The sequence below is a fragment of the Entelurus aequoreus genome, linkage group LG14 (genome assembly GCF_033978785.1).
Source record: "Entelurus aequoreus isolate RoL-2023_Sb linkage group LG14, RoL_Eaeq_v1.1, whole genome shotgun sequence".
Taxonomy (NCBI): domain Eukaryota; kingdom Metazoa; phylum Chordata; class Actinopteri; order Syngnathiformes; family Syngnathidae; genus Entelurus; species Entelurus aequoreus.
In genome coordinates, this window is record NC_084744.1 from 44,682,378 (window position 1) to 44,705,328 (window position 22,951).

General features: G+C 40.3%; 1 protein-coding gene across 3 annotated transcripts in view; it reads left to right on the top strand.

Moving 5' to 3' along the window:
• Positions 1-22,618, top strand: part of LOC133664934 (activin receptor type-1-like) — a 72,128-nt gene extending 49,510 nt beyond the window's left edge. For 2 of the 3 annotated variants that reach the window (XM_062069977.1, XM_062069975.1), the window contains exons 4-12: positions 880-1,152; positions 1,357-1,623; positions 4,971-5,176; positions 12,160-12,259; positions 14,294-14,440; positions 15,676-15,951; positions 16,413-16,610; positions 20,048-20,178; positions 21,873-22,618. In XM_062069977.1, coding sequence (XP_061925961.1) covers positions 880-1,152; positions 1,357-1,623; positions 4,971-5,176; positions 12,160-12,259; positions 14,294-14,440; positions 15,676-15,951; positions 16,413-16,610; positions 20,048-20,178; positions 21,873-22,007 — 1,733 coding nt within the window. In that variant the 3' untranslated portion in view covers positions 22,008-22,618. The remainder of the gene's footprint in view (positions 1-879; positions 1,153-1,356; positions 1,624-4,970; positions 5,177-12,159; positions 12,260-14,293; positions 14,441-15,675; positions 15,952-16,412; positions 16,611-20,047; positions 20,179-21,872) is intronic. The other variant, XM_062069976.1, reaches the window with a different exon arrangement.
• The last annotated feature ends 333 nt before the right edge of the window (positions 22,619-22,951 follow it).

The window sequence follows — 22,951 nt, forward strand, 5'->3', positions numbered from 1 at the left end:
AATCGAAAAAAATTATCTATAGATTAACCGATTAATCGAAAAAATAATCTATAGATTAATCGATAGAAAAATAATCGTTAGCTGCAGCCTTAGTTTACTTCAAATGAAGTCAGTAGTCATATCTTCAACGTATTTAGTTATACTATTACTGTTCCTCACAGTTCCACTGTAGTTCCTTTCTTTTTCATCATTTGGGCTTTTCAACCGGTGGACCGTCAGTTCTGTTAAAAATATTAGGAGAGACTAACATATTTGCAGCAGATTCTTAAAAAACAATAGAGTGTGATCGTAGAGATGATCTTGACTAGCTTTTTTGTCGAAAGTCCTTAAAAAATAGCAGAGTGCTCCTGTAACTCTGACAAAACAAATAGACCAAAATCACATGTTCACTGTAGGTTCTCTGGAATAAACAAAATAAGACTAAAAGTGAAGGGAGTAGTCTGGCCCCCCAGTCCTTACTTTTGTGGAAATATGGCTCACAAAACAATTCACTTGAACATCCTTGCCTTAAGGAAACTTGATTGTTTGAAAAACTTGTCTTTGTGAGGGCACGGGTGAGACCAAGCAACTATTTGGCCTTAATTTGATCATTTGTCTTTTGATTCTAACACTTTTGGCATATATTTATTACATGTATGCTTTCACTTCTTCCTTATAATTTTGAGCACAACCCATGACGGGCGCCACAAATTGAAATGTCTGAAATTTGTTGAGAAAACACATTCAGGTCTGGTTTTAGATATAGAAGTATCCGTTGTAATATTGGCCTGCAAAAAGCTTTTCTCCCTTGTCACGTCTAATTGAATGCCAGTTACTATAATGGGATAGTAATGCTATTGCTCTAATGGTTCTCTGCTTATCTCCGCTTCTCTTCATCAGATGTAGCAGTGTCTGCGGGCAGACCAGTCCTCCAAGAGCAGGATTGCGTGTGCAGGGGCACCCCGTGCGAACCCGGTCAGCGATGCGTCGGCCAGCATTGCTTTTCCTCTCTGAAGGTGATCGATGGTACAGCCGTCCAACAGAAGGGCTGCCTGAGGGACGACGACGTGGGCCGAGCCACCTGCGCCACGTCGCCCTCATCGGCCTACGTTGTCAAGTGCTGCCAGGGCCATCTGTGTAACATGAACGTCACCGTGCAAGCTCCGGAGAAAGGTGCCTTTGTACACTGCATTTACAATACAAAAGCTGTGTCAAACAGCCCTGCATCATGCTGACACCTTATGTTATGTTATTCTGACAACGTCGATCATAATTTAGTCAAGCTCCTTTGTTTTTATTTTACGAGCTTGTGCAGATGTCGTGAACATTAAGATTGTTCATGTAGCAATAACGTTTTTTAAATATTTTTTTTTTTAGCAGAAGAAGTGAAGCCCATTGTCAAAGAGAAGCACGAGTGTGTGTGTGAGGGCAGCTCGTGTGCCACCGGGAATCGCTGCATGGGAAGCCAGTGTTTCTCATCTCTAACAGTCAACGGGGGCTCCCTGATGTACCAGAAAGGTTGTTTTAATGTCTATGAGCAGAGCACGATGACCTGCAAGACCCCACCTTCCAGAGACCAGATTGTGGAATGCTGCTTCGGGCACCTTTGTAACCTGAACAGCACAGTGCAGCTTCCTGTCAAAGGTGAGGTACAATACTTCCCATCATGCCTCCACTGTGTTTCTTGTGCACTTTGTCTCCTCTGCGCTCTTTGTCTCGACTGTTTTGAAGTCCTGATCATGTTTCTTTTTCTTTCTTTTCATTTTTTTCCCTGTTTAGTACGGAAGGGTTGATTCACGGTCAATAGTCAACCGAGTCTTGCTCTACCCATTGGGTATCATGTAGTTGGTGACCCAACGGAACAGTGCCAAAAAGTGCACCTCCACAGTAGCACACCATTTGTTCTAAAAGGCTGGTTGACGTCTAAATGGTTTCAATCATCCAACAATACATTTTGTGGTCAAACTGAGCATCACAAAACCTTTTTTAATACTTGTACATTTTAGGTAACATTTTGTCCCTTTTAACTGTCAACATTGTGCAGGGGTCGGCAACCCAAAATGTTGAAAGAGCCATATTGGACCAAAAATAAATAAAAAAAATCTGTCTGGAGCCGCAAAAAATTAAAAGTGTTAAGTGTTATAATGAAGGAAACACGTGATGTAAGTGTCTATATTAGCTATATAAGCCTACTATCAAAGGCTGACACAAATCTTGGTTGACAGAAATGTTGCATTTTAATTTTTATTCTAAACATTTTTGCAACATTGGAAAACATTAGTAAAATGGAGGCTTCTCACATGAGATAACTTCTGGAAATGACTGGGTCAGAACGGGTAAAGGTATAGATGTGTGTGTCCAAGTTAAAGGAAACTGCAGGCTGACTTATTGTAATAGATTTAATATAATCTTTACAAGCTGGGTAACGTTTTCTGTGGTCTGGAACAACATGGCACACAAACAACTATGAGAAATGCAGCCAATATTACATACAGATAATGTGTCATGAGACATGCAAATATAAATTAAATACACAGAGGACATTAAGGCAATTAAATGAGCTCATATATACAAACGTACCTACAAACGAGGCATAATGATACAATATGTACATACAGCCAGCCTAAATAGCATGTTAGCATTGATTAGCTTGCAATCATGGATTGACCAAATATGCCTGATGAGCACTCCAGCAAATCAATAAAATCAACAAAGCTCACCTTTGTGCATTCACGCACAGCATAAAACATTTGGTAGACAAAATGAGACAAAGAAAGAATGGCATAAAACACGTCTTTCTGTGGCAGCATCGGAGAAAGTTGTACATGTAAACAAACTACAACGAGTTCACGGATCGCTGTAATTAGGTAGTAGGAGAAAACGATGCTTGCCAAATACTCTCATCGGTGAAGCATGTATAATATAAACAGTGGGATTTCTGTCAATTAGGAACGTTTGTGTCATGTTTGTTCTCCTGCAGAAAATATATTTAAACAAAAAATATATTTTTTTCTTCATCTTTTTCAATTTTCACACATCTCTGAAAGAGGTACAGGGAGCCACTAGGGCGGCGCCAAAGAGCCGCGTGTTGCTAACCCCCGACATAGTGTAACAACATTGTTAATATTAAGAGGTAAAACACATTTTGTTTTGTCTTAACTTTAATGGCAATGCTCATTTTGGCGACATCTCTTTTTTTCAGCATAATTCATGTTAAACACGTCTAAAAAGAAATTCATCATTGTAAAACATGTGATGAATAGGTTAAAAGAAGGCCATGATGCTTATTTTGTCTGAAATGTTTGTTCAGTTTTTCAAATTGTTTTACTTAAAGTGCATTTGACGCCTCCATTTCACTGTTTTTTGGGCACCCTTTGTAACAGAAAATGGTGTACATGCTGGAAATGGGCTATGATGTTGTTCATATGTAAATAAATCCAGTATAATGTTGTAGTAATGTGTGTGTGAATCAAGTTGGCATAAATTCCTTATGCCACATCTCTCTGCAGGGTCTCACTGTCGTCACAGTCTAGAACAGAAATGAAGCACACTGTGAGCAACTCAAGGGGTTCTTGAATATTATTTAGTCATGGTCTACTCCTCTCAGATGCTGTCAGAGCTGTCTGACATTAGCTTGAAGGGTTGAAACCACCTGGGATTGTGGGCGAGCCAGACAACTATACGCAGGGCAGTTGTGTCCTGCTGTTTTCTTCCTACGGTGCATTAAATTAGCTCTGTCGTATTCTGTTAATTCATTAGTTGTCTGATCATTTTAAGGCCGTGATTTATGTATTCAAGTTAGCATTTTTTTAGGCTTGGTTGTGTGTGTGTATTTTTGGTGAGGGTTTGATTATGCAAGTTGGGGGAATGGCATCTTCGTCTGTCAGGAAGGCAGAGCTGAGTGGCCTTTCCCGTTTAACGTTTGGAAAGTGAATGGTGGTCAGTTCTCCTTACTGTGGAGATCAGTTGTGTGAGTAGGGGCGGTATGGCGTAGTGGGTAGAGCGGCCGTGCCAGAAACCTGAGGGTTGCAGGTTCGCTTCCTGCCTCTTGACATCCAAATCGCTGCCGTTGTGTCCTTGGGCAAGACACTTAACCCTTGCCCCCGGTGCCGCTCACACTGGTGAATGAATGATGAATGAATGATAGGTGGTGGTCGGAGGGGCCGTAGGCGCAAACTGGCAGCCTCGCTTCCGTCAGTCTACCCCAGGGCAGCTGTCGCTACAAATGTAGCTTACCACCACCAGGTGTGAATGAATGATGGGTTCCCACTTCTCTGTGAGCGCTTTGAGTATCTAATAATAGAAAAGCGCGATATAAAATCTAATCCATTATTATTATTATTATTATTATGAGTAGCTGTGTTCTGCCAGCACCCCTAACCCTTTAGTGGTTTTCCCCAGAAAGAATGCTGCAGACCCGTGTATATAGTGGACCTTTCACATGTGGGAGCACAAAAAGCACTTTTCTTTCTTGCATACAGTATATCATCCTGAACATGCATGTTATTCTGCAAAATGAGTGATTTCCGAGCTCATACTACTCGTACTAATATGATCCAGTTTAAAAAAACAGTTTGAACCCAAAGTTTTTACCAAATACAAAGAAGAACAATCCTGATAAACATTTTTAACCTTGTTGAAAATAAAATATATAGTCATTAATTTTAGACCCAGTGGGATCCGTAATACAGAAGAAAAAAAACATCAAATAATCTTTGTCATCTCATTATGTGAATCGTAACTTACCTAACTATTTATTTATCAGAACCGTTGTATTTTTTAATCTAAATTGTGTTACAAATTGAGAACAGGAAGTGAACAAATGTGTTAGTGGAACCAGGTAGGATTTAATAAGCTTTTACTTCTTCCTACCCCTTTTTGATCATGTTGTAATGAGAAAATGGAAATGTTTATCATATTGTAACTGTATGCATGTTTGAAATAAACTCAAACAACAACATATCTTGTCATGTACTTGTTCCCCCTTACAGCCGACGAGCTCTCCAACTACAGTGTGACCATGCTGGCTGTTGTCATCGTGGCGCCCATACTTGTCCTTGTTGTCCTCTCGGCTATCGCCATCCTGGTGTTCAGACGCATCCATCACAACCAGATGGAGAGACTCACCTCTCGGGATGCTGAATACGGAACCATTGACGGTCTTATTGCATCCAACGTTGGAGAGAGCACATTGGCGGTGAGAGTCAGAGGCTGTTCATACCTTCTTTTGTAGCCCTTTTTTGTCAGTTGTCATCCAAGAGGTGTGTTTTGGCTCTTTACTTCGTCGGAAAGTTCACCATCTCAATAACGGATGACCGGTATCAGAATTGGCAGCATAAATCCCTGATCGAAGCATCCCTATTAACTAGGAACATTTGCATTACGTTGCGTTTGTAACACTACTCAGTACTGCTTTATCTGGGGGGGAAAAAACAATGACAGTTTTGGTGCCTTTCTAGCAAAGAGAAGCGTATGTGCGAGTTTATGTAAAATGTTAGAGCTCAGCGGCCGTACTTATCAAGCTTCTCAGAATTACTCCTAAGAAGTCTGCTAAGAGTTGACTTAAGAGTAAATAAATTCTTCGCTGAAAGCTGCACTTAAAAGTTAGTTATCAAGCGTCTTACTCACACTTTCAGCGAAGTGTAGGACTGAATCTTAAGTGTCACACTCAGAGCTGAATTACGACATTACTATGTGCCGTAAATGGAATTTTAGGTGACGTAATTTCTGTGTCCATAGAAATGACCAATCACGGAAGGGAATCCATTGTCTAAGAATAAATAAATATCTTGGAAATATTTAAGTGGACAATGGGAGTGTATATTTTGACAATAAACTACAAAATAATACAAAACAAACTAGTCCCCGCCGGCACTCACGCTACCGCTCCCTCTCTTCTCTCGCCCACACACTCACTGACGTCACTCACCTCACGGCCACACACATACGCTACTGTCATAACATTTTCTTTCCAATTCATTAATTAGGCAACTAATTTGAAACTGGTGTGGGTGGCTCTATATATACTAGCCCACTGCAGCCACATGCAGAAATCAACATGGAATCGAAAAGTATTAAATCTGTGACAAAAATAGTACCCGCTCTGTCTAAACGATACCGTTTGATCAGCTGCTCGTCATCAAACAAATCCAGGACATCGTTCCGCTCTCTGAATGTTCGCGCACGTCTCTCTCGCCTCAGTGCCATCCCCTGCTGGCAACTCCTAACCACTTGAGACACCTCTGAAGGTCTCTTAAATATCGTGGAGAGTAGGAGTGATTCTTAGACTTAAGAACGTTGATAAAAAGCTTTTATTCTTAAGTTTGAGAGTAGGACTACATTTCGCAAATTCTCAGGACTTAAGTGTAAAATGGCACTCTAAGAAGCTTGATAAGTACTGCCCCAGGACTGCTATTGGTGTGTTGAGGTCGGCAATAAAGTTTAAAAAGCGCGGCAGACTCTGTTGGGATGCTACAATATAACATCTGCTGCATCCTCTTGCCCAACTGCCAAGGAGGAGAGTTAAATAGAGGTTAATAGTTGAATCAGACTTCTCTGAAGAATCGAATTGTCGAATGTTCTAAGACAGGGATGTCAAACATGCGGCCCGGGCCCGCGTACAGGTTCAATCCGGCCCGCGAGATGTGTTTGCCAAGTGTAAAATTGAGCTGCATTTTTAAACTAAAGAAACTGCTGTTCTAAATGTGTCCACTGGGTGTCGCAATAGCATTTCTAATATGCAAGGAAAATGGGTTATACCGAGCAAGTATACCAAGCAAGATGTACACGGTAAAGCGGGGCTGCGACTCTTCCCCCTCAACCCAACGTAAAACAAACAGGAGTAAAATAAAGACTTAAAATGCTGCATAAGACACTGCACATTGATATAGTTCTGTGAAAATTATTGTCTTCTTTGCAAATTGAAGAAATTGAACAGTGGAAATGACAAATGAGGTAGTTGTTACATAGAAGCGTTTTTATTTTTGCTTTATTTTGTTTTTGTTCAATCCTCGATTGGCTGTGACTTAAAGTTGAATTGCTTTGTAGATACACTGAGATTACGTCTAACTTCATTGTGTTTTTGAAACTGCACCAATTTTTTCCTGAGAATTTTCAACTAACTTGAAGTGTTTTGTCAAGAGGATTACGTGTGATATTTACATTTTCAGAATGTGCTTGTTCTATTTTGGGCCAAAGTAAAACAAAGTCAACAATCTGAAGTTGTAATAGTTGTATTTTTAAGTTATTATGCCATGATTTTTCCCGTCCGGCCCACGTAGGAATAGATTTTCCTACATGCGACCCCTGAGCGAAAATGAGTTTGACACCCCCTGTTCTAAGACAACCCTAAACTCTAAATTGCTTTACATGCTGTACACTAACTACTGCAAAGTCAAGAGAGTTATGTTTAAGACCCCCAGCCAATTGCCTGTTTTTGATACTCTTGACCTTGTAAATACCTCTCACAGTTATCAAATGCATTTTAAATTCACTTTTAAATATTAAGAAACAATTACAGGCATAACACAGTAGGGATAGGAATTGAAAAAAACGGTTCTTGTTCAGTGTATCAATTCCTTGGAATTGCTTGCCAATATTTTAACACGCGAAGTCCCAGAGAAGGGTCAATTGACATTTTTACCTAGAAAACACACAAGAGGGTCATTTGACCCCTAGTCCCCCCTGTGGACACTCCTTTTGTTATGAAAATGTGGCTGTTAGTGGCACACGGCAGGGGGCCACTTGAGCCTGTGTGGGGGAGGGGACCTTACAGCTCAAGCTTTAGTTCTGAGGTAGGTTGTGTGTGTTTTTGCAAGGATCAACAGAATGAAGGGATCAACACTCTGACATTTATTGTTAAAAAAAATACAAAACAAAACATATTTACAAAGAATGAAAAAGCAACTGTTTTCCCAGTTTTGGTGTGGAGGGTTGTTGCAGAAGCAATTGTTATTTTTGTGTGCCAAAAATAGTTTAAAAAAAAAAATTTACAAAGAAAAAAGCATATTTACAAAGAATGAAAAACCATGTCCATGTAAACGTGACTGACATACATTTGAGCAGTCACTCACAATCCTGGCACTGCCATTGCTCCTTTCGGCATTTCCCACATGTATAATTTTTCTGTCTACCTAGACAAACTGCCCCTAACAGCCTCATTACCATAACAAAATGAGTGATTAGTGTATTCGGGAAAAGCGTCGGGCCAAATGACCCCTCTCTGGGTCTTCTAGGTAGACAGAAAAATGCTGGGACTTCTAGTGTTAAATGATTCCCTTAACAATACCACGGATAGGAATGACGTCATTAACGCTCTAAAATTACATTTTACAAGAAAAGATAGCAACAGAGCTACTTGAAATAATTGCAAGATTGCTATTTCAACAAGAGGAGGACATACGAGCATTATGCTGAAACATTTGTACATACAGCATGCAATAACTATAAATGAAAGTCACATTTTTAACTGAGCCAATCTCATACCAGCAGCAGTAATGCGAGCATGTCATCTGCCGTGAATACAACAGGTACTAATTAACACCGCCTCTCATGTTAATGCTATTATTTGTTCAATTAAAATGAATGCCTCCTCAATTAGATGAGCAAGACGAGAGACAGATTCTGACTGGCTCCGAGGCAGGGAGTAATTACTAGCTCCAGTTCACGCCTACCACCCGGCTCAGGCTTCTACTTTCACCGCGGCAGGGAAGAGTACACACAAGATAGGCGAGCAGTGGCTAAGTTTGTGGTCAAAAGCTTGAACCAATTTGCCACAGTGCTCCTGATTTTCAAGAGGTGAATGTTCAATTGTGGTCAGAGAAAAGTTGCATGTCCTGCAACTACATTTTTACTCACTTTTCCATTATACAGGTGTAACTAAAATTAGAACATCGTGTAAAAGTCAGATAATGTCAGCAATTCAACTTCAAATGTGAAACTAATTTGTAATATTAACTCATGCAAAGTGATCAGCACAGTTTTTGTAGACTCCACATTTTCTAAAATTTTCAATTTAAGGTTTTCATAAGCTGTTGGCCATCATCATCAAAATGATATCAACAAATGGTGTGAAATATCTTGAGTTGCATGTTATGTACAATGATAATGATGATAATTTCACCTCTTAAATCTAAACAAACCATTCTAATAGTTTGAGTTTCACCAGTATACTTTCTCGGGAGATGACGAAAGATTATTAAAAGTTTTGAAAATGTTACTAAATGTTACATTCTTGCATAATTTTCGCATATATATTTATTTTGTTAAACTCTACGGAAGAATATTGATTTCATATATTTATTTTCAGAAGTATTTTATTTTCTATGCACTATGTGCCTCTGAAAATCTCGCTGTTGGCTTTGTAGGGTCATGTTACCTCTAAACTAAACAACATTGATGCTAATCCACCTTTTGTTCTCTTTTTTTCCCCAAGTAAGAATTGATGAGAGAACTGTTAGGGAACCAAATCGTTAAGCAGAATCGAAAGTGGATTAAGAACCGGAAAAATCTTAACAATTCCCATCCCTATTACAAAGTATTCGAAATTGTATTTAACTGTACTGTATTAATAAGTTATTGAGTGAAACGACTTGTGAGACATTGCGCCATACTTGCCAACCCTCCTGTTTTTACCGGGAGACTCCCGGAATTCAGTGCCTCTCCCGATAACCTCCCGGAAGAAATTTTCTCCCGATAAACTCTCGGAATTCAGCCGGAGCTGGAGGCCACGCCCCCTCCAGCTCCATGCAGACCTGAGTGGGGACAGCGGCGACAGTCTGTTTTCACGTCCGCTTTCCCACGATATAAACAGCGTGCCTGCCCAATCATGTTATAACTGTAGAATGATGGAGGGCGAGTTCTTGGTTTCTTATGTGGGTTTATTGTTAGGCAGTTTCATTAACGTCCTCCCAGCGCGGTAAGAACACACAACAACAGCAGTCACGTTTTCGTCTACCGTAAAGCAGTTTGTCTGCCGTAAACAGCAATGTTGTGACACTCTTACACAGGACAATACTGCCATCTACTGGATAGCCACCGGAACACTGAAATTCAAGTATTTCTTTTATTTATATGTATAATAAAATAAATATATATATATATATATATATATATATATATATATATATATATATATATATATATATATATATATATATATATATATATATATATATATACACACATACATACATACATAGCTAGAATTCACTGAAAGTCAAGTATTTCATACATATATATGAAATATTTATGAAATACTCGAGTTGGTGAATTCTAGCTGTAAATATACTCCTCCCCTCTTAACCACGCCCCCGCTCCCAACCACACCTCCGACCACGCCCCACCCTTCCCCCCACCTCCCGGAATCGGAGGTCTCAAGGTTGGCAAGTATGCATTGCGCTGTAGCTCTTTCTTTCCCCTGCAAATAGTGCTATCAAACAACTTTCTAGTTAGATCTTGTCCGCTTGAGCAAATATATACTTTCCTAAAAATGGTTTCGGAAATGTTTTTTTTCCTTTTAGGAGACACATTTCTACATTTAAAAAAACCCAGATACAAACAAAGATTAAGCAGTCTTTTAAATCCCTACAAATCACAGCTTCTGTACTGTATGCACTGTGTGTGTTTTGTTGACTAGCATTTCTATAGAATTTAACAGACAGTATAATAAACTGTCGGAGGATGCCTAGTGGGATACAGTGAGGGCGTCTACAGTAGGGCATTTCTTTGTTATTGTCGTAATTTGCTGTGATTGCATTTTTCTCCTATTTTGTCCCTGAGAAAGCTAATTAAGAATATGATGATTACATATTTAATCAGAAAGCAGCAATTGTAAGCCCTAAATTCAATTATCTACATTACCAACATATTTTGCAGCGTTTGGAAATGGAATAGCAGACTTGGCTGTCTTGTGTTTGTGTATTTTTGGTTCAGATTTCAGAGTGACTCTTTTTTCATGTTAGTCTTTCACAAAAGGCCCTTTTTAAAGTCAGGCCGAGAGCTTGTTTTGCTTCTCAGGGTCATTTTTTCTGTCTGTGTGTGGAATGTCTTCACTTGGCCAGATTGTGAGCTTCTGCACAGTGGAGTTTATGTTTTGAGGTTTCACTTAAACGGATCCAGAGTTTAGGTGGAGTCGCGCGGTCGCACAGGCCAGCACATTCACTGGCCGGCGTACTCTGTAATCTCGAAGAGCAGTGGCCGGGGCCTTTACAAAATAAACTCTGACGTCCATTTTGTAAACATACTTTGTATATTTCACTTTCTGAAGTTTAAACCACACACCCACATGAGCCTACTGATATTTAATACAGTACACTTTGACCAATGAGAGCATTTTTGTCTTTAAACAGTATGATGCAGTGAAACTGTTCATTCTGGCTCAACTATTTGACTTCAAAATGTTTGGCCCAATCTGGAGCCACAAAATGTTTATTTAAGAATCATAAAACCGTTTTTGGCAGTGTTAAACAAAAGCTTTACAGGCTGTGGGACAGATGTAACAAGTAGTCTGATTTAATAAAATCATCTTATTTCAGAAGTATGTCATAGCCAGCAAGTTGAGGCTTTTAGATGTTTCCGCCTTACCTCTCATGAATGTCTGCTACTTTCTGCAGTTCAGTAACCAAACACTCTCGACCCCTACATATTGAAATATAGTATCTTTGTTTACTCATTATTTGTCAGCTCCATGGCTAATATGTTTGCATGTTGACTCACAGTCTTGTAAATGGGCAACATTTCAAAACCCATTTCACTCACAACAAACAATTATCATTTATAGGCCATAAACTCCTCCCCCTGACAATTCCTGTTGACTGTCAGACACCTCATCCACAATAAATCTGTTTATATGAGGCGTCACACTTCCATGTTGTGTTCGTCCTCCCCTTCCCACTTCACTGGTTTTGGGTTTTCTTGGCTGTCGACTCAGCACTGCCATCCAGTGTTGGCACTAAATATTGCATGTTTTGTCGTTGAGTTTTAAAAAAACGGTTAACAGAGTTGTGCCTGTTTTGGGGTTTGTCCCTAGGACTAGTATATATTTTGAAGAAGCAACAATACTTGGAGTGCATTTATGTTGTTTAGACTGCAGCGGGTGTTCTGTCTCCAAACACAAGACTTGCTTGCTTCTAACATGCTTCCAACTTAACCCCTTGACGTGAAATGCTTTGTTTTTCTTAGGATTTGCTGGATCATTCCTGCACCTCAGGAAGTGGCTCTGGACTTCCATTCCTTGTTCAGAGGACTGTTGCTCGACAAATCACTCTCAACGAGTGCGTGGGTGAGTGTCCACTTGAAGCCTGGTTTTGTTATTGACATTAGCCCTGTGTAAGAATATGCGGCTCATTCATTTTAATGAGACCTTTGTGTCAGCACAGTTGGGGGCTGACACACATAATCTCACAAGTGTTGAAAAATCAATACTGAATATGCATTTTCCCTTACAGCGCTGCGGCACATACACTAATTGCTGTTTACTTTTCTCCAAAAGTTCAGATCTCAACTTGGTGTCTGATAAAAAACTTGACGATGCAACTTCTGCTTTCTATATTACCTTCTTTTATAACGCACTATATGAACCCTTCACAAACATAGCCATCACACGAAGGTCAGTGGTGTTAACTGTTGGCGTGAAAAAGATATTTGAGTTGCAAAACAGCCCAGTATTGGAGCAAATGTGGTGAAAAGGAGCCACAAATCATCTGCAACCGTTGTAGAAATAGGACTCCCCAGAGTCTGTGGTCTCTTGTGCACTTGTGAATGTCTGACAGTAAACACAATAGCATTGCTCAGCAGGGTTCAAAGGACTATATTAATTTAATTAAGAAAGTGACTCATCTCTGAACATATCTTGTACCATTAAAACACAATATATTTCTTATACTATTTTGCCTATGCTCAACCTGCACAAATTAAGACTTTTAACGTGATTGTAAATGACGTTTGTTGCGCCCCCTCTGTTTTTTAAATGTATTTTTTATACAGATATCCTCTAAGTTGAATAATCATTAGACACATGCTCAATGACTTATGGGCTATTAGTTGTCCTGCTGTTTTTCTACTATCCATCCATCCATTTCCTACCGCTTGTCCCTCTCTGGGTGGCGGGGGTGCTGGAGCCTATCCCAGCTGCACTCGGGCGGAAGGCGGGCTGCACCCTGGACAAGTCGCCACCTCATCGCAGGGCCAACACAGATAGACAAACAACATTCACACTGACATTTACACATTAGGGCCAATTTAGGGATGCCAATCAACCTATCCCCAGGTCCAATCTTGCTAAAATTCTAAATTCATGTGTACCCGGCATTCCGCCCGAATGCAGCTGGGATAGGCACCAGCACTCCTGCTGGAGCCTAAGCGGTACAAAATGGATGGATGTGGTTGCAGTCCCCTCAAGGTATCTATTCAATTTTGTGGCGATTTGGCTAAACACCCTAAAGCAGTGGTTCTTAACCTGGGTTCGATCGAACCCTAGGGGTTCGGTGAGTCGGCCTCAGGGGTTCGGCGGAGCCTCCGCCACGGAGGTAAAGAGACATCTGACTTATCGTGTAAATAAAAACTTCTACCTGTCACCGTATTATGGATACCCCCAAACAATGTTCCCTCTAATTTTCCATCTGATTTGCAGGTTTTTTGATTGATTGATTGAAACTTTTACTAGCAGATTACAAAGGAAGAGAATACACAGTACAGTTTACACAGTACAGTACATATTCCGTACAATTGACCACTAAATGGTAACACCCGAATAAGTTTTTCAACTTGTTTAAGTCGGGGTCCACGTTAATCAATTCATGGTAATGTGTGTAAGGTGTGTAATTTGTTGTGAGTTCATGCACTGTGTTGGTTTTGTTCTTTGAACAAGGTGATGTTCATGCACGGTTAATTTTGTGCACCAGTAAAAAACATACGACTTTTTCTTGAATTTGAAAAAAAATATATATATATATATTTTTTTTTCACTAAAGAAGGGTTCGGTGAATGCGCATATGAAACTTGTGGGGTTCGGTACCTCCAACAAGGTTAAGAACCACTGCCCAAAGTTACAGTGGGTGTTTTAGCATTGAGCAGAAAAAAAGTACAGGCATTAGTGCATGTATATACATTATAAATACCTTTTATAGTGTTTTGCCAAATTTTCACCCTTTTTATGTGCAGTGATTCAGATCCATTAGAATTATTGTCAACATAATGAGCTTTGATGATAACTCTTACTGACTTTGACCTTTTTGATGTATACCGGTATTTACATAAATTTTTACCCTGAAGTCAATACTTACAATACAACATTTTTGAATGTGTCTTAATTTAGGTAAGGGCCGTTACGGCGAAGTGTGGCGAGGCCAATGGCAGGGAGAGAGTGTTGCCGTCAAAATCTTCTCCTCCAGAGACGAGAAGTCCTGGTTCCGAGAAACTGAGATCTATAACACGGTACTACTGCGACACGAGAACATCCTGGGTAAGTAGCAAATAGCAAGAAAAGCCAGCCTAAAAACATACTGAGGACTTTTTGTGATATTTTGTTGCTCAGTAAGGTAACCAATACATAAATCTCAGCCTGACTTACCTCTGCAAACCACAATTACCATAACAAACATACTGGTAAATGAATACAGTTTTCATAGTGTCAAACTTAAAGTGAGCGTTATTATCTTTGAAAAGACCGATGTAAGATACACCTCTTGATTGTGTTTAGATCAGTGTTTTTCAACCTTTTTTGAGGCAAGGTACATTTTTTTAATTTACAAATACGGACACCACCAGCCGAAAACGTTAAAAAATGAAACTCCACCAGGTCCTTGTGCTTTATTTAGAGTTTGTTGGTGTTTTCCTGTGTGTAGTGTTTTAGTTCTTGTCTTGCGCTGTTATTTTGGTGTTTTCCTGTAACAGTTTCGCTATTCCTCGCACCTGCTTTGTGTTAGCAAGCAAGGCTATTTAAGTTGTTGTGTGGACATTGTTGCTTGCCATGTCATGTACATATGTACTTTGTGGACGCCGTCCCTGCTCCACATGCTGCAAGTTTTTGCTGTCGTCCAGCATTCTGTTTCTGTTTACTTTGTAGCCAGTTCAGTTTTACTGTCATTTTGCATAGCTATGCTTCATTGTCTTTTCCTTTCCCTTTTGTTCATTTTTGGTTTAAGCGTTACATACCTTTTTACCTGCACGCTGCCTCCCGCTGTGGTCTGCATATTGGGGTCCCAACAAACCATCCTCGTCTCACCCGACACATTCCGACTTTTACAAAGCAATTAACTACCTGCTGCCACCTACTGACATGGAGTATTACGTGGTTACCCTGCCGAGCTCTACACAGCACAGACACTAAGGAACGGCACATTATTTGCAGATTATAATTATTGATTTGCAAAAAATATTTTTTGGACCAATTACCGGTAGGTGAAATTGCATAATTTCCCACGGCACACCAGACAATATCTCACGGCTCACTAGTGTGGTTGAAAAACACTCATTTAGATTGTGCCAGTGAACCTACTGTTTTGAGAAAATGTTAATACCTATAATCTTCATGTTCAAACTCAGAAGACTTTATTCCATGCCCTTATTCATAAAAGTTTGAGTAATTTATTACTGCCTTTTTTCCCTAGCCTGTCTGCTTGATTTGAGCACCAAAACCGGATTTGGTTTCTTTCCCCCGCCCACAATAATTGCATTGTGTCTGCTCCTCCTCCTCAGGCTTCATCGCCTCCGACATGACCTCTAGGAACTCCAGCACGCAGTTATGGCTGATCACACACTACCACGAGATGGGCTCCCTGTACGACTACCTTCAGCTTAGCACCCTGGATGCGTACAGCTGCCTCCGCATGGCGCTGTCTATTGCCAGTGGCCTGGCTCATCTTCACGTGGAGATCTTCGGCACTCAGGGCAAGCCGGCCATTGCCCACCGGGACCTCAAGAGCAAAAACATACTGGTTAAAAAGAACGGGCAGTGTTGCATCGCTGACCTCGGTAAGAATACTAACAAGCCTGATATGAGGGGTTTTAACCACTCAGGAGCTGAAGGCTTAATAATAGGATTTTATTTATTGCGTGTAGCGAAGAAAACAAATCTAATATTGGTCCTCTCGTCTACCTGCTTTGCCTCATTTGTTCCTAATTCGGAAGACACAACCAGCCCCTCATGTTCTTCCTGTGCCTTCGTTGTAAACACATTCGGAAGTGCACTTTATCTAACGCCAATGTTCCATTTGGTCAATAGAAGAGAACTTAATTCAGGTACCAGCCTAGACTTCGTGACAAGCATGACATGTTTAGAGCTTAATGCATTAAGGCCGGCAACGGATGACGCCATCATTATGGCAGCAGTTGTAGATTTTCAGGGCGAGGTGTTCTCACGTAGGAGTACATCCTGTTTACAACAACAGCATTTAAGTCGCTCTTTTTTGTTGTTGTTGTATCTTTTCCGCTAGGTCTGGCCGTCATGCATTTTCAAGACACCAACGAGCTGGACGTAGGAAACAACCCGAAAGTAGGCACCAAACGATACATGGCCCCCGAGGTGCTCGACGACTCTATCCAAATGGACTGCTTCGAGTCCTACAAGAGGGTGGACATTTGGGCCCTGGGCCTCGTTCTGTGGGAGATCGCCAGGAGGACTGTCAGCAATGGTGCGTATTCTGGTCCTTTAGTTTTGGCCAAGTGGTGTATTTTCCATGTCTAAGCACGGCCTCACCCACTAACAATGCACTAGCAGTGTTTTGATGAGCGTATGACAGGGGTGTCAAACTCGTTTTCACGGAGGGCCACATCGCAGTTATGGCTGTACTCAGACGGTTGCTAAACAGTGAATAATATGACTGTGACTGTATAATGGAACCTTGATTTATGAGCTCAATTGGTTGTTCGTAAATTGAAAAGTTCTGTGAGTGAAGCACATTTCTCCATAAGAAACAATGTAAATGTGAGTAATGGGTTTCAGCCTCAAAAAAGTCTGTACCGTATTTTTCGGAGTATAAGTCGCTCCGGAGTATAAATCGCACCGGCCGAAAATGCATAATAAAGAAGGAAAAAAACATATATAAGTCGCACTGGAGTATAAGTCGCATTTTTTGGGGAAATTTATTTGATAAAACCCAACACCAAGAATAGACATTTGAAAGGCAATTTAAAATAAATAAAGAATAGTGAACAACAGGCTGAATAAGTGTATGTTATATGACGCACAAATAACCAACTGGGAACGTGCCTGGTATGTTAACGTAGCATATTATGGTAAGAGTCATTCAAATAACTACAACATATAGAACATGCTATACGTTTACCAAACAATCTGTCACTCCTAATCGCTAAATCCCATGAAATCTTATACGTCTAGTCTTTTACGTGAATGAGCTAAATAATATTATTTGATATTTTATGGTAATGTGTTAATCATTTCACACATAGGTCGCTCCTGAGTATAAGTCGCACCCCTAAAAAATACGGTAATTTAGTAATGGTTTGTACACTTTGAAAACAATACAAAGCGCTATACAGTTCTGTATATCAAACAAATTATGTTTTTCTACCGTTTGTCCCTCTCGGAGTTACGGGGGTTTCGATTTAATAATAAGCTAAAACAACAATGACAAGCTGCTATCCTGTATGTGCTGCTCTGCCAACACACGCGCACGCACAGAACTCCCTTTGGTGCCCTCACAAACGATCAGAAAACTTTAACAACCATATTGCTGCAATAGTAAACATTTAAAGAAGTACAATCCACTTACATTAACATCGGCAAAGGAAGAGCTGAAAAGAAAGGAACAGACGAAGGTGAAGAACGGTGTGTGCTCTTGGAAGAGGCGCTGCTGAACGAGAGGTAGTCTTCTCAGCTGTAAAATAAGTCTGCTTTGGCAAGCTTTTCTAGTAATGTCTGATCTCATCACAATTATAACTTGCTGTGTCACGAAGCCTGCTTCGTCGAGTCTTCCATATTTGCGAGTGCCTTTAATGTACTCTTCCCAAATAGTCTTTTATTTCTTAACTCCACAGCGATTCCCTTTTTCTTTCCAAGCTGGTCTTTTGCCTCTTTAGGACTCATTGAGTTAACAAAATGGACAAACCTTGTCAAAAGGCAAAAAACACAGAAAAAGCACACACGCTGAAGCGCTGAGAAGTGACAAGTAGTGTATTGCGCAGCAAGTAACGTGGAGGGATCCACCTTTGCAAAATTATGTGCCTTGTGGCACAAAATGGCTGCAGGCAGGACACGAAATGAATGGATTAATGAATATAGCGTTCGTACACAGAGACATGGTTCGCACATGGTGGCATATTTGGCTCGATCTAAAACTTTGCAAATTGAAAAGTTCCGTCCATCCATACATCTTCTTCCACTTATCCGAGGTCGGGTCGCGGGGGAAGCAGCCTAAGCAAGGAAGCCCAGATTTCCCTCTCCCAAGTCACTTCGTCCACCTCCTCCCAGGGGATCCTGAGGCGTTCCTAGGCAAGCCAGGAGACATAGTCTCCCTAACGTGTCCTGGGTCCTCCCCGTGTCGGACGTGCCCTAAACACCTCCCCAGGGAGGCGTCCGGGGGACATCTTGACCATATGCCCGAAGCACATCATCTGGCTCCTCTCGATGTGGAGGAGCATCGGCTTTTCTTTGAGCTCCTCCTTTTTTTTCTTCTTTTTTTTTCTTTGTCCTGTCCAGCTGCTCAGGCAAATCATATTGTTGCTGTAGATGCCCATTTTTGCTGTACAGATTTACTTTACAAAAGAGAAGTGTGGGATACTTCTATTGTTGTCTGGCTTTATGAAATGGATTTATATTCATGTTTGGTGCAGCCAGACCGGAGCAGGAGGGGATAGAAAGAGGAAAAGAAGGAAGACAGAGGGGGAAATTGCCGGGACAAGAGGGGGATAAGACAGAAAGACAATAACAATAACAACAACAACAGAACAGCATTAGCAAATACAATATGTACAAAAACGTGTTAGTGAAGAATATATTATTAACACAGAAATGACAATGAACCTTATTGCACTACAAATGGAGCAATACAAATTCCAATAGGAATAGCACTATTGATAATGAATAATAACAATAATTACCTCTATTATCAACAATACAATTGTTTCAAATTCAACAATACATATAATGTTGAAGAGGTTCTTTAGGCCTGTATAATTAAATGGTTGATTTATATAGGCCAGTAAGGTAAAGTTTTGTACCTGACAAGTTTTGGCTACCTTGCTTCTGCAGCCTTCATCAGAGGTGTCACGTGATGTTAGCGTGACGTCGTCTGTGACGTGTTATATGGATTTTTTCCATCCCACCTGAGGTGGTGTGATGGCGGTGTCCCCTGGTGTGGGGACTGTCAAAAGGCTGCCAACAGGGACGAAGGAGCCTACCAACTATCCCCCACCTGGGACACAGTCCTGCAGGGTGGCCCCCGGCCGTTTGGTAGACTTCCAGACGACCGCACGCCAAGGGACACCGCCATTCCACCACCTCAGGTGGGATGGAAAAATCCATATAACACGTCACAGACGACGTCATGCTAACATCACGTGACATCTCTGATGAAGGCTGCAGAAGCCAGGTAGCCGAAACTTGTCAGGTACAAAACTTTACCTTACTAGCCTATATAAATCAACCATTTAATTAAACAATACATATATGTACCGTAATGATAACTTGAAATACAAAGGAAAGCAGATAAATGAAGGGGAAGAAAGAGTAGCGAACTGTATTAACCTTGTAGATTGTTATAGTAACAGTAGGTTAAGCTTTGTCAGTGTGCCATGTGTTACCCAGTTTACCCTAAGGGAACAATGTTAATATATGTTTGATGAAACGTGATTATATCCTGACACAATGACCTCACATGTTGTTTCACTCAACAACGTGCATCTTCTTCCCCCCTTTTGGCGTACACATAAGTCAAGGATGTGCTCTCTCTCTGCAGGCATCGTGGAGGACTACAACGTTAATATATTTTTGATGAAACGTGATTATATCCTGACACAATGACCTCACATGTTGTTTCACTCAACAACGTGCATCTTCTTCCCCCCTTTTGGCGTACACATAAGTCAAAGATGTGCTCTCTCTATGCAGGCATCGTGGAGGACTACAAGCCACCCTTTCATGACGTGGTCCCAAGTGATCCCAGTTTTGAGGATATGAAGAAGGTGGTCTGTGTGGACCAGCAGAGACCTAACATACCTAATAGATGGTTCTCAGACACAGTAAGTTGTCACATATTGACAGTAGAGGCTTTTAGATTCATTGGTGTTCTTTGCTAGACCCCCTTCAGCCCTACCCTGACCAACCGCCTAAACCAATGGGTGTCACACTGGTTTTCATTGAGGGCCACATCACAGTTATGACTTGGAGGGCCGCTTATGAGTAAATATACTGTATATGAATGTATAATCGCCTCATATTCTTTAGATTTTTTTACTGATGGATAAGTTGCTTTTCAACTGTAAGTCAAGGTGGCAAAGGGATATTTAGGTTAGGTAGTGTCCTGATTTGATATTGATATTGATTTGATATTGACGTCCGATATTGAAAAAACAAATATGGGATTTTATCGGCTTGCATGTAAAATATCCGATATTAGCTCTGATACAAGTAGTCCTGCAGCCTGTTAACTTGTGCAAAGCTGGACAGCCAATTAACATTTAAATGTCCTCCCAATAATCACACAATGTTGGTCTAATCTTGTATTTTAGTGAGTCATTTACAAAAAGTAAAGATGGTAGGCTATAGTCTACTAGGAGCGAGCAGGTACACAACAGCAAAGCACACAGTAGCACACAAGCTAGGCATACATAATAATAAGGTTCCGTAATTGAACAATATTGCTGTCTTAGACTTAGACTTCCTTTATTGTCATTCAAATTTGAACTTTAGACTTAGACAAACTTTATTGATCCACAAAGGAAACAGATAATCAAGATGTGCTGTCTAAAACACCACATTTGTCAATATAAACAAGTATCAAATATTTATAGTTGCATATTACTTACACTTACAAAGCCTCCAAGGCTTATATTAGAAAGTATCCAGTAACAAATGTGTTCACATATTCAAGTTTATTTAATCCTGAGTTTAATTTAATAAATTATTGTGGCCAATAGTTGTCACAAAACTAATTGCTTTTCCACTTCAACTTAAAGGGGCGGTATAGCTCGGTTGGTTCGATCCTCGCTTCCATCCTAGTCACTGCCATCGTGTCCTTGGGCAAGACACTTTACCCACCTGCTCCCATTGCCACCCACACTGGTTTAAATGTAACTTAGATATTGGGTTTCACTATGTAAAAGCGCTTTGAGTCACTAGAGGAAAGCGCTATATAAATATAATTCACATCACTTCACTTAAAGACAGCGTAAGTCCATTCCAGTCAGTAAATAATAAATATTTTAGTGTTTTAGTGTTTAGTTAGTGGGGGGTTTTTTTCTAACATTGCACACAATAATAAAAGTATGGATGATTCCTTTTGATATATTATTAGATTAATATTGGTACCGGCCGGTACTCAAAGCTTAGGTAGTGAAAAAGTGAAAAAATCTTCTAATTTAGGTATTTAACAAAAAATGTTTGGAATAACTTGTTGCGTTTTTAGATAATTTTTAAGTTAAAAAAAAATGGCATTGCATTGAAATCTTTTTTTCTGTCCAAATTGAAACAACACATGCATTTAGCAATAAAGATGAAGTTCTTATTGGCTTTCAAGGCCACCTAAAATGACAAGTTTGACACCTGTGGTCTAATAAATGAGAATCCCCCACCCCCCGCAGCCCCTCATTGTTGCGGTGCGCTCTAGAGAATGCCAATTACCCGTGTGGCCCATAGCTAAAACCACCCCTGCATATTGAACTAAAAAGGTGTTTTTTTAAGGATTCTTAAAGTTTGACCATTTTTTTCTTTGCAGACTTTAATCTCCATGGCAAAATTGATGAAGGAGTGCTGGTACCAGAACCCATCAGCCAGGCTAACGGCGCTGCGCATCAAAAAGACTCTGACAAAGATCAACAGCTCCGTAGACAAAATGAAAACAGACATTTGAGCGTGCCTGGTGCAAAATAGGAAGAGGAAAGGAATACTTCTTGGACTAAATGCCTTTGAGAGGGTGAAGCGTACTCTTGTCCATTTGTGTGCCCTTATAGTGGCCTACATATTTATTTTAAATACTTTTAAAGCGGGACACATTTTGGCATCCAAAGATGGCTCACCAAACGGCCACAGGTCTTGAACGTAGGACGGTAAATCTTACAATCACAATCTAGGGGCTGGCTGTTATCTGACATTTATCTTTGCTTTTAACCTTCGAACAAGGTAGTGATAATTTCACATTTGCTCTTTTTTTTAGCTGCACTCATCGAGCAGAGTTGAATGTCATCAAGAATACAGCAGTTGTACAGTCTGAATGATATACCTGCTCAATATGTTGTGTTCCTTTCTAGCTTGACACAGAGAACAAATGATGACAATATCTGCTATAGGTGACGCCCTCACCCCCTGTGTACGCCTGTACTGTAAGTTTGCCTGTGAAGCCTTTATAACGTGTGCATTGTCAACTTCATGAAGTCAAACTTCAAACTTTTTTTTATTTCGTTAACATTTTATATCGACTAGTGGTTTCTATTAATTAAATAGAAAACAAGTTTATTAGCTGTCTTGATGCCTTTTTGTCTTTTTTTTTGCAACTTCAACTACAGTACACTGTCTCAACTTTCTGTCTTTCCTCAAAAATGGTCCTCCGCTCTAAAAGATGCCCTGTCCTGATTAACACCTCCATATTTGATCATGAAAACTACAACTAAGATGCACGTTACAATCAAACTGGTGTGTAATAAAAACAATACTTCCAATATTAACGCTTTATAGGATGCAACATAAGACTACTGGTACATTCAGCTTTATGGCAAAGACTTTTTACCGACTAGGCCAGTGTTTTTCAACCTTTTTTGAACCAAGGCACATTTTTTTCATTGAAAAAATGCGGAGGCA